General features: G+C 37.1%; 1 protein-coding gene across 1 annotated transcript in view; it reads left to right on the top strand.

Annotated features, from left to right (window-relative positions):
- SERINC5 (serine incorporator 5) overlaps nt 1-3,574 on the top strand; it is a 39,383-nt gene extending 35,809 nt beyond the window's left edge. The window contains exon 12 of the mRNA XM_007422283.3: nt 218-3,574. Coding sequence (XP_007422345.1) covers nt 218-365 — 148 coding nt within the window. The 3' untranslated portion in view covers nt 366-3,574. The remainder of the gene's footprint in view (nt 1-217) is intronic.
- The last annotated feature ends 7,979 nt before the right edge of the window (nt 3,575-11,553 follow it).

The raw sequence follows: 11,553 nt of genomic DNA on the forward strand, positions 1-11,553 counted from the left end.
AGTTGAAAGTAGAATCCTATGTATGAATTGTGTTATCTGGGAGAAAGTAGCACTGAACTTGTTTGAATAAACACACATCCCTTAGCTAGAAAGAGGAAACAGGGTCCAGACAAGATCGGTACAGTTTCTCTGAGAAGTCCTGCTAGAATTGCACCATCCTTCTAGAAATGATTTGTACGTCAGCAAATTAGGTAATCGTCACTTCCTTTCATTGTAGTTATGAAAATGCTGCAATTGAAAAATTCTTCGCTGGAACTTGGTCCATATTCTGGATTAAGATGGCTTCTTGTTGGGTTTGTGTCCTTCTCTACCTGTGGACTCTTCTAGCACCTTTCTGTTGCCCAACCAGAGAATTCTCCGTTTGAGCCTGCCTCTGATACAACTCCATTGGTTTAATAAATCAAGAAGTTATCTGGATAATCATCTTCCTAACACTGATGATTAGGATAATGTTTGTCTCATGGAACACTCTACACTTTGAAACCAATTTTTTTAAAAAATATTTTTATTATCTGAATTTAAAGGAGTCTGAAAAAACACATCTAGTTCAATGTGGCAAGTCACCCCGGATCTTGAATATATATGCATATCGTTTGGCATTCCATAATAAGTAATAAACCTGATTTTTATTTAGAATTATAAAAAGGAGTTTAACACTTAACTGGATGAGATGTCATATTCAGTGGGAAGAATATGAGGTCAAGAAGTTTTTTGTTTTCCCTGTAATAGATCTCATAGTAAATTATTACAAATCTGGATTGTGAAAGAAAAGGATTTGTGGATATAAAAATATTTATTTATATTAATGAAAGGCACCTTTTATGAATCATTGGGTGACATGACATGGAACCTGAAAATTTGACTGGGATGTGCAACACTGTAAATGTTGATGCAATTAATTAACTATTATGAGCCACTCTGGGACTAAATGCATCTAATAAAGTATTCGGTGTAGGAATAGTGGGCAACAAAATAATTCTATCTTATCAAACATTTTTAGTAAGTCTGTGGAATCTTTTTTTCTCTCTCTCTCTTGCAACTCTCAGATTTTTGGTTTCACCTTTAAATATATTTTGATGCAATTATATCTAAATTCAATAGTAGATAAAACATTAGGAAAAAAAACAATTTAATTCAGTGTAATTTTAATATCACAGTTTGAACTGCATCTTTAATTAACATTTTGCATTTCCAGTTTCTAATTTGGCAGAAGCTCTTCCCATGCCTACCGAAGTTCATTTGGAGATTCCTTAATTATTATAACCAAAACATGCTTCCTTGTCTGGAAGTAAGTCCCATAGAATACATTAGAAGTAGATTCAGATTAGGATTACAGTGCAAGTTATTCTAATCATAAATTCAAGGGTTAGCTTGCTAGGAAACAGGCATCACTGCTTTTGATTTAGCTGTGGAATCTCAATTGCTAGGAAAATTGCACTAGAATTAGTAGGACGATGCTCTCGTGCTTGGGTTCTTACACATTATGTTAATTACAACAGCAGCTTCCATTTAATATTTTCGGATAAGTGAAAGCCAACCACCTCTTGATGATAAAGAAGTGCCTATTTTCAAAGCCAAGCAGACCATAAAGGGCTGAACTAACAGACAATATCACTATTTCTTTTTCAATGTACTTACCTCTTTTTATGTATGCATTTATTCTTTTGCATTCTGTGAATTCAGATCATTTAAAAACAACAACGCATCACCTGGATGCCTCTCGCAGAACATGCCTCCATGTTTCCTTGAATTATTTTTGAATAGCTGAAATCTTTGAGCACAAAGGTTTTAAGACTTCTTAGATAAGTTGTCTGACATTGTTAATGTGCTTTTTGAAAAGCTGAGATAAGTTCTGATTGAGGAAATGGTACTATTGCTACAAAAAATTAGACTGTGCCCAGCTCCTTCTTAGATTTATTCCTAGGACAGCTCTTTTAGCCTCTACATTTGATGTCTGGAGAGGAAGAAATTAACCTTTTAATGCGTTGTAACTCTGTATTTCACAGAGAAGAAAAAGGAGCGAGAGAGAGAAAATGTTGTCAAAGGGAATTGCAGGGACCATTTTAAAATGTACTGAACTTTTCATGCTACTGATACCTGCCTTTAGTAATGTGCCTTTGTATTTTACAGCAGGAAAATTCTGCAGATAATAAGGTACAAACATTTTAAGTCTAAAAGGGGCATCAATATACTCCACTGAGTACTGTCCTTTATTGTATGATGGGAAAGATTTGGCATGTTGGCTTATTCGTACTGGTTTTGATGGTTTTCAGATGCCTCGAAACTGATCTTTGCAAATAACAGGAACTGATAATGTGAAGTGGGAATGTGAATCCCACAAAGTTAAGCATTCTTAAAAAAACACATCCCAAACTTGTTAGATTCCGAACAGTTGGCTCCCCCTGCCAAATTCATTTTGCATATGGTAATTATTGTAGTTTATAAGGTATTTCAATAAATGCCTTGTAAAACATACCCATTTTTAAAGGTTAAAACCTACAGCTAGCATTTCTGGTGCCTATTTTAAGGGGGGGAGGGTCAGCGGTTTGTGGTATAGCAGTAGTTTTTGCCACAGCTTTGCCAAAAGTTTTTATCAGAAACAAAATGGTTATGGAAAAATAGGTTATCCGTGTAATATTGCCCACAAGTCTAATTACAGTTTACTGTACTAGTGAATGTTTCATGACAGTGTTTTAGGGCCTGATGTAGGGAAAGCATGGAGCCCAGGTCTAGCAGGAAATGATGTGCACAAATTCTGTTACCGCCAGGGGCATGGGGGGGGGGGAATTAAAAAAAAAAAGAAAAAGGGTGGGTGCAGTAGAATTCATGCGCACGCTGCCACCTTCCCTTTTCCTTTTCCTGCCCCCCTCCGCCCCCGTAGATCCGTAGATGTGCCTGATTGCAGCTTTCCCCACACACTGCTAGGAAAAGCTGCTGTATTAACACAAATGGCAGTGATGAAAAGGGATAAGATTCCTTTCCCTCCATACTCATTCATTTCTGTGAAATAAACCTCCTGGTAGATTTATAGCTATGGAAGGATACCCTATGTGGGGTATAAAAATCCAGGTGATCACTAACTGGCAGCAAGAGTTAAGAGCATCTCTTCTGACATCTAGTGGATGTCTGGATGTTTGCAACCCAAATATGGTACACCTTAGCTATGCCCTTTCCTAAAGCAGTTCTTTAAATGTACCACCAACTTTTAATACTTTAACTTCAGAAACTAATACTTCCTCTACTATTTTTATTTACAGCATTTTCATCTTGGGAAAGTTCTTCATAACCAGTTCTTTTTAAAGTTTTTTTTATCTTTTGATACAATGTTGATCTTTTCTAAATATCTGGGGATTTTATTCAGAATTGTACCTAAAACATTACAGTTTTTACTTGCATCAAATTTAAGGCTATATTGGGGGGTTAATGGTTGAGACTTTGAGACAAGTCCATAGTATAAGTCAAGCAACTTGTGTTTTTAAAGCATTTTGTTGGGTTTTCAATAATAACTTCATATTCAGAAGGTATTATAGATGTACTTCTTTGATCAATAAACTTCACTTTGTTAGAAATTTCAGTTAGTGGTGTGTCATATGTTAATTGTTGCATTCATTTATCATATTTTTAATCCAATTATCTCATGGTGGCTTGTCTAGAAATCATCTGGACAATTTTAATCAAAGAAACCATGTCCAATAGGATAGCAAATATTTCACTGGGAGGGGGATGTAAAATTCAAATTAAGTTTCAGAGGACTGCTCTTAAATATGCCCAAGATTAAAGAGCAAAAATAAAATTACCTTTTTAAATCCCATTTTGCAACACGTTGTGGGTTTTTCACAATCGTTTGAGGCTTCCATACAGTTATTTAGTCAAAAAACTAAATGATCAACTCTACAACTGTGTGTTCTCTCATCAGTGTTGCAACATTTTCTGCCTTCCATTGTATATTTAGACTTCTGAATCTCTTTCAAACCTTTATATCTTTAATAATAATAAATTATATAAACAGAACTAAATAAAAGTATTAGCAAGGTTTTTATTCATATAGTGGTGATTGATGACATGATATAACAAAAGATGCTATATCATTGGTGACCTGCACTGATTCATTCCTAATGAATACAGGTAGTCCTTGTTTAGTGACTGTTCGCAGTTACAACAGTGATGAAAAAGTAACTTTGTGACCAGTCCTTGCATTTACAACCTTTGCAGGTCTGTAAAGCAAAGGAAAGCTGAAGTAAGATCACAAACACGGTCGCAGTTTGGAGGCTTCCGTGGTAGGTATGTGAACAGAGCTGATGACTGCGGCAAAGAGCAGGGAACCGGCGAGTAGACCAGTTTCTTGGAACCTCTCCAGATAAGGAGAGGATGGGAGATTGCCCACATGCTCCAGGTGGTTGCTTCTCATGAGGAGACCACAGGACAGTGGTTTTCTGTGTGTTTGAGTGCTGGGAGACAACAGGATCAGTCATCTTGCTCGCAACTGCAGCAACACTTTTAGGACACTAAGTTCGCAAACCTCACTTTCTAATCACTTTTGGAAATTGCCTATTAACTATTCTAAAGCTATTAGAGACCTTCGGAATGACAGATTTGAAGTCTTCATCGGGCGAGTTTATCTTCAACTCTGAAAAAAAAATGTTTTTGGAATGTACTTGCAGCCCTTTATGGATTTTTGCTGACAGCAGGATTGAAAGTTGATGTTTTATGGATTTGCTTGTAGATAAGAGATGGGATATGGGATGAAGAGATACTTGTTTGACCTTATAGGGGGTAAAGAGTTATTAAATTTGTGTATGCTTGTGATGATGAAGGTTGGAAGTGTCTTCTTTATATATTTTTCTTTTTCTTCTTTCTTTTTTTTCCTGCACATTTTATTTCTCTTCTCTTTCTCTAAGTTTAGTTTGTATTAGTTTTGTAATTAAAATTCTTAAAATTATATATTTTAAAAAAAAGTGACAGTTTCACTTAGCAGCCGCTATACTTAACGACCAAATTGTTGGTCCCAATTGTGGCTGCTAAACAAGGACTACCTGTATAAATCATTGGGAGATGATTTTATTTTATATATAATTTTTATTCAATAAAAATTTAAAAGAATAAAAGCAATACAAATTTTGAAAGAAAAAAGGAAAGGAAAGTAATAAGTGAAAAAAATGCAAAGAATGAAATAGAGAAAGAAAAGAAAAAGAAAAGTTATAAAGAGGTGGCTTCCAGTCTTCTTAACAGCAGTTACAAGCACATTTTTATTTTACTTTCTCTCTAAGGTTACAACATAGTTTCCTTCTTTCCATAATTTATCCTTTCTAATCATCAAACCCATAAATGACAAGTTCATTTTTTTATTTTTTCAGCAAGAAGTCCCTAAGGGGTTTCCAGTCATAACCAGTCCCTAAGGGGTTTCCAGTCAATAACTAATAAATGTAGTTATTGTCCTTTCTCTAATCAAGTCAATTTTGCCATCTCTGCTAATTCTGTCATCTTTACCAGCCATTCCTCCATTGTGGCTATTTCAGTGTCTTTCCATTTTTGTTCATATAATAATGTTGCACCAGTTATCCTATATAAAAACAGCCTTCCATAACTTTTCTAATTGTCTATTCATTAGTCCCAACAAGAAAAGTTCTGGTTTTAATTGAATATTAATCTTTAACGTTCTTTGTATCACTATGTGTATAACAAATCATTGGAAGATCATTTTAGAAAACCATATCCAAATTAAAATATTTGCTATGTATAAATAAATGACATTAAGTGTTGACTGTGTTTATACAACATGTTTAATCATGTCAGTTAAAACAGCTACATTTGCAAAACATGGAAACTTTTTTAGTATCTGTTTCTCTTAATTTGGAAAAAACTCTGGAGTTGCTTTTTAGCTGAAATTACGGGAGGCTGGAGAAAGCCATAAGTACTTATGCTTCGATTGCTAATTATCATGTTCTACATAGCTTAATATGGTGCAATGGCTATGAGCAGACTCATTAATCCTCTCTGGATATTTTTGGATTGCTTTTCATTGCTTAATGGTGTCCTTTTAACTGACAAACCTAATCCACCTGGATCTAGCATGATCCTAAACTTATGTATTCAGAATCAAATCTCCCTGTCCTTAGTTTAGCTTAGTCATTAGTAAACATCACTATAATTTAATGGAGACAGGGTACAATAAAGCAAACCATAAAACCATAGAAAATTAGAAAAAAGCTAAAACCATAAAAATATGACTGAAGAATAATAGGAGCACTATTTAGTGTGCACTTTAGGACACAGTCTTTCTACTTGAAAGTGTTAAACCAACGAATGCAGGCTTTCCTTGTTGACTGTTTAATTGCATGATATCATTCGCTCTGGACAGAACTCTCCGACAGCTTGTTTCGCGGTTGCTAAGTAGAAGGCTTTCCTGGTTATATTTAAACTGAATCTCATGACTATAATGTTAAGAAAAATATAGAGTTTCTTCAGTGTTATTGAAGTTATTCTTCAATAAACTATAGGTTTCTAAAAATAAAAACACTTTACTGTTACAGTGGTTCCTGCTAACCTCTAAATAGCACATGTATCTAAATAGCAGGGAAAACTTCTCCTTAGTTCTCTTGATCATGAAACATTTTGAATGGTTAAGAATGATCTGCAACAGTGTGTTTTCAAATTACTCTTGCCAGAATGTCTGCTAAAACCAGAATAGTGTTTAGAGGGATAGAAATATACCAGTAAACTCTAAAAGTGTAAGAAGGCATAAGCATTATTTTATCTGGACTACCTTGAAATCTCCTACCCAGACTACTCTCCCCAAGCCTTTCCCATTTTCGGGCACCGGCAATTATTCTTTCCTTTTGTCCTGCGTGGTCAGAGAGTATCCAGAAACATTTGGGGAATAAAGATGACCATTAGACGTGTGAATGTTATGCTAAGTTATGCATATTTTGGAAGCATTGAATGAACTCCTGCATCTTGTTTTGGAAGCAAGATGAGCCATCCCAAATTCAAGGAATGATTTTATAGTTAGGTGCTCTCTCATTATCCAGGATAATGATATTATTATTATTAAATTTCAGAACCAGAAGACAGATGAACAAAGGCATCTGTTACTGTAGGTGACCTAAATCACTTACTGCGTAAGCCATTACCAAGTTTGTCAATTAAAGGGAGGGAAACAAAGAAACTACCCATTATCTCACAAGGATAATGTATATCAGAGGATATAAAGAGTTGGATATTTATCAGAGACCAAGTATGGCCCACCAAATTCCTTGGACAAAGAAAAAAAAAAGAATGGAAACTTTTCTAAGAATAGATAAAGTGGACACTTCTTTGTAACTTTCATCCAAGAGGAAACATACACTATGTGACCCATGAGTTAAAGTCTATCAGTTAACATTCAGCAAGGCAAGGCATTTAACCAAAATTGATGGAGTGTGAAACAGGACAATATGAAATGTCCTGATGTTGATCTGGACTCAGCTTAACATCAATTGGAAAGCCTAGGCTGACTGTTGCCACCTAGTGGAAAATTAAACTTTCTATGTGGTCAGCAGTCCCTCTCCTCTCAGAGTTGGGAAAAAAAGGATAGATGTGTTAAAATATGTCTTAGGCCTAATTTTTATAAACTATGTCTGAATTGCCAGGGTGATACGGAAATATGATTTGTGTTTTCACTTACATGTATACCTTCTTATACTTATTACCCTATTTTATTCATGTTTTATTTAATCTGTTTGCTATATTACTTTTGTAAAGAGTTTTATTAAATATTTACTGTTTAACTGTTATTTTGATAAGGCCTTAGGGCTAATCAATAAACTTTGATTTGATTTGATGTCTTAGGCCTAATTTTTATAAACTACAGGTTAAAGAGTTAATCATCTCTGCCCCATATGGCTGCATTCATACAGTCCACTGAGCGAAAACAATGTTGGCTGGTTTGTTACTCAGTGTGCTGTGTGAATTCACCCAGGTTCACTGTGTTGCATGAACCTAGACAATTAGGTTAATTTACTAAATTTAGTTCACTTGATCAGGAGGTAGCATGTTGTGCAAATTTACTGTGTTCTCAGAGACAAATGGGAGCTCAAAGGGTAGAATGTCCCTCATGAAAATAGTAACAATTTTACTGATAAATATTCTTCCTGGTGGTTAGTTTTCTGTGTGTAAGGAATTTGCAACCTATCATCTGAATGCTGCATCATTTCATCCAATGTTTCAGATTAATGGGCCTTCATTAGTTTTTTTTTTCCTTTAATGTGTGGACTTCTTTTATTTAGTTAATGCCTAGTAAATTCTATGGGGGATTTATTAGAATTATGTATAATTCAGAAGGTAAAAAGAAACAAAATATATTTCAAAAACAGTTCCAATCAAACCAAGTTGTGTTTTAGAGTTTTGAGACTTTTCTTCAGTTCAACAATATCACAGGAGAACCTTTGTTTACACTGATGGACTATCCAAGGTCTAGTTCTTCCATTGATAAACTGATAAATAAATTGATAAATTGATGAAGTTTGGTTTCTTAGCAACTCTAGCTCTCCCTAACTTGGTGCCTATTAGAAGTTTTGGAACTGCTACTCACAGAATTCCAAACCAGAATTCTGGAAGCTAAACCAACACATCTAGATTGTCAGATAGTGAAAGTTGTAATTAACTACTCAATCTTCTACACATGGGGCGTCTATGGAGAACACGTGACAGCACTTGCAGAATGTCATTGTGTTAATGATGTGAATGATGTACTGTATGTTATTTGCAGCATGACATAATGATGCATTTGACATAAACGCGCACACATTCTCTGGATTACTGCAAGTTTTACATAACAGCTTGAAAAGATATTAACTGGTAGATCTTGCAGGTTATTCTTAATGATGCAGAGAAATGTGCTGTTCTTCGGGTATCATATCAGCCCCCTGGTTTCACAGCTCCAATAGTCTGGATTTAAAATTTCCCATCCGCTTATGCAAGTAGAGGATTACAAAGAGAAGTCACTGTTGCAATGACAATGTGTGTATATTCTCACACATGCATACACAGGTGTCTGTTGAAATATATATAAACACACTCCAACACACACACACACAAACACTCTAACAGAGCCCCTTGTGGGGCTCACCATGTGCTGTGTGGGGCAAGGGTGGGGGAGGAGGAACGCTTAAGGCATCGGATGAATGCCTCTGCTTAGCAGCTGTTTCAGCACTCTGCAAATGAGCTGACTTCATGCAAAAGGAAGGCTTGGCTACTTTTCATCTCTTTGAAGCCAGTGGGGACCAGAAGAAGCTCAGCATGGAAGCAGGGCCTGGAGAAAAGATAAAGGATGGGGGAGAAGCAGAAGCATTGATGGTTCAGCCCCAGGACAGCCCAGTGAATAGGAGATTATTTGCAAACTATATGTTTAACTGAAGAATAGTATGTGAAAACTGCAGGGGTGCATAGTCCTTGCCTTCAACCCCCTCTTTGAAAGGGGAGGGAATAAAGTCTTTCCTATCCTTTCAGATAGCTGGTTGCTAGGATTCCATCATCCTTTAACGGGATTACAACCTCCTGCTCTTGGATCTGAGTGGGCAGTTGGCAATGGGCTCGTCATTATTTGCTACATGCTTGCATAGGGAAGCTTCATGTAAATACACACCCCTAGATGGACACATCAAAAGCTGTTACATTTTTGCCTTGGCTATATCTATTCTGTCATATTAGGAACTAATTACAATTCATTCTACCCCATGAAGTTTAATAAATGAAAATAAGTCTGTATAATCAATGGGTAGAGTTCTAATTTATGATTTCTGTTTTTTCCAATAAATGTGACAGCACAACACAACTAGGGGCATGCCAATGAACTTGGCCCAGTCTGTTTATTTCAGCAAACCACATTTAAGAATCTATGGCTTACTACCATGTGTAAATCCAACTCACATTTATATATAAATGGCTATTCTGGCAGGAGGAGCTTTAGAGAGGAGAGGTGGTAGTAAGAATAAAGGTCGTAGGCACCAACGATGCATTTCCAAGGTCAGCGTGTGTGGAAAGAATGGTTAGATGAAGGCCGTGCTCGAGGAGATAAGCATTCCCTTAGCCCTCAACAAGAGCTTGGGAAGTTTAAGAAGATGAGACTGGCACCACCCTAAGGAATTCATGGTGTTTTGGCTTGCTGGCTTGGGAAGTTAGATTGAGTCTGGAGAGATTGATGTCAGGTTCAGCCCAAAGAACTCCCCGAGACAGCGCAGATACAGTTCTGTTGCGTTTATTAGCTTCCACCTCAAGACAGAATCTCTCCAGACTCAATCTGTATAGCAAGAAAATACACTAGGAACTTCATCTACCGTTCTCTCTCAAAGGAGTTTCTTTTTTAAAAAAAATACGTTGGACCATTATTTTACATACATTTTTAGGTGTCTCAGCCCCACTAGGCAGAGCAGACCAAGAAATCAACTCCATAGGAAGGCTAAAACTAGATTTATTGCGATTGGCTATAATAATGGAATCTTTCGGGTCTGATTCTGCTGTACCTCCTCCTCCTCCTCCTCCTCCTTGTAGTTCAGTGAATTAGGGAGGAGTCAGTCTGAACCGCTTCCAAATGTGATTTTGCTGTTCTAGGCTTAAAAATGCTTAAGCTCCTTAAGCTGCATATCTCCATCAAGATCATCTTCCTTACTCTCCACAGTAAGCCCCAGAGCTTGTCTTCCCTGTGAGTTACAAGGTCTAAGGGTGGGAAGAGGAGGCACAAGTGTTGTGCTGTGTTTAAGTGAGCACTGCCATTTAGCTGTTCTGAAAGTTGCATTAAGGGTTCTTGCTACCTGCAAATTCCAGGTTGGGAAAATGCCTGGGCCTCTTCCCGATCCTATGGATGAGGCACTACTTCCACTCTCCACTGTTGTCACCTACTGATGGATTTTGGCTCATTGCCTCCAGGACACTGAGAGGCTGTCTGCCTTGATCTGCTCTGCAGCTTCAGTGTGGGCTATTCTTCCTTGTGGCTCCTATTGGAGATGTGTTCAGAGATGCTACCCTCATTCTGTGGCAGTGCACAAAGGCAGAGCCCCATGGTGCTGACTGGGAACAGGAGGATGAAGCAGAACAAGCAGCAAAAAAGGAGCCACCTTGAAGCCAACTGCAGAGATGTTGCCCAGCTTGCCTGTTACTTGTGTTCAGCTCAGCTCTGCTCACTCTACTAGGATCCTAGCCTTTTTACAGAACTGATAATCCAGAGGCTACAATTTAGCTTCCTGTCATTCTAGAAGACACAGAAAACCATCCAATGATGTAGCAAAGTCACAGGAAGGGGCTGGAAGGACCATTTTGTTTTCTGGTCCTCCCCCCCCCCCCGGGCTTTAAGGATAACAATGGAAACAGGAAGCCACCAGGAGGCAAACCACCTTTAGCCTTCCATCTCTAAAAATACTGATTTGGCTTTGAATCATTTTGGAGTGCTAAGAGATGGAGAAAGAATTAACCTCAATCCCACTTTTCATTTTGAACAAAAATTAAAACACTGAAACATTGTGTTGCTGAAATGTGGCTTTTTTACACAAATTTGAACAGTGTAACATTGGAGTGCTGGGC

Source organism: Python bivittatus, unplaced genomic scaffold (assembly GCF_059951505.1).
Source record: "Python bivittatus isolate LINGU-HERP-01145 unplaced genomic scaffold, Pbiv_v1 ctg000850_np1212, whole genome shotgun sequence".
NCBI lineage: Eukaryota > Metazoa > Chordata > Lepidosauria > Squamata > Pythonidae > Python > Python bivittatus.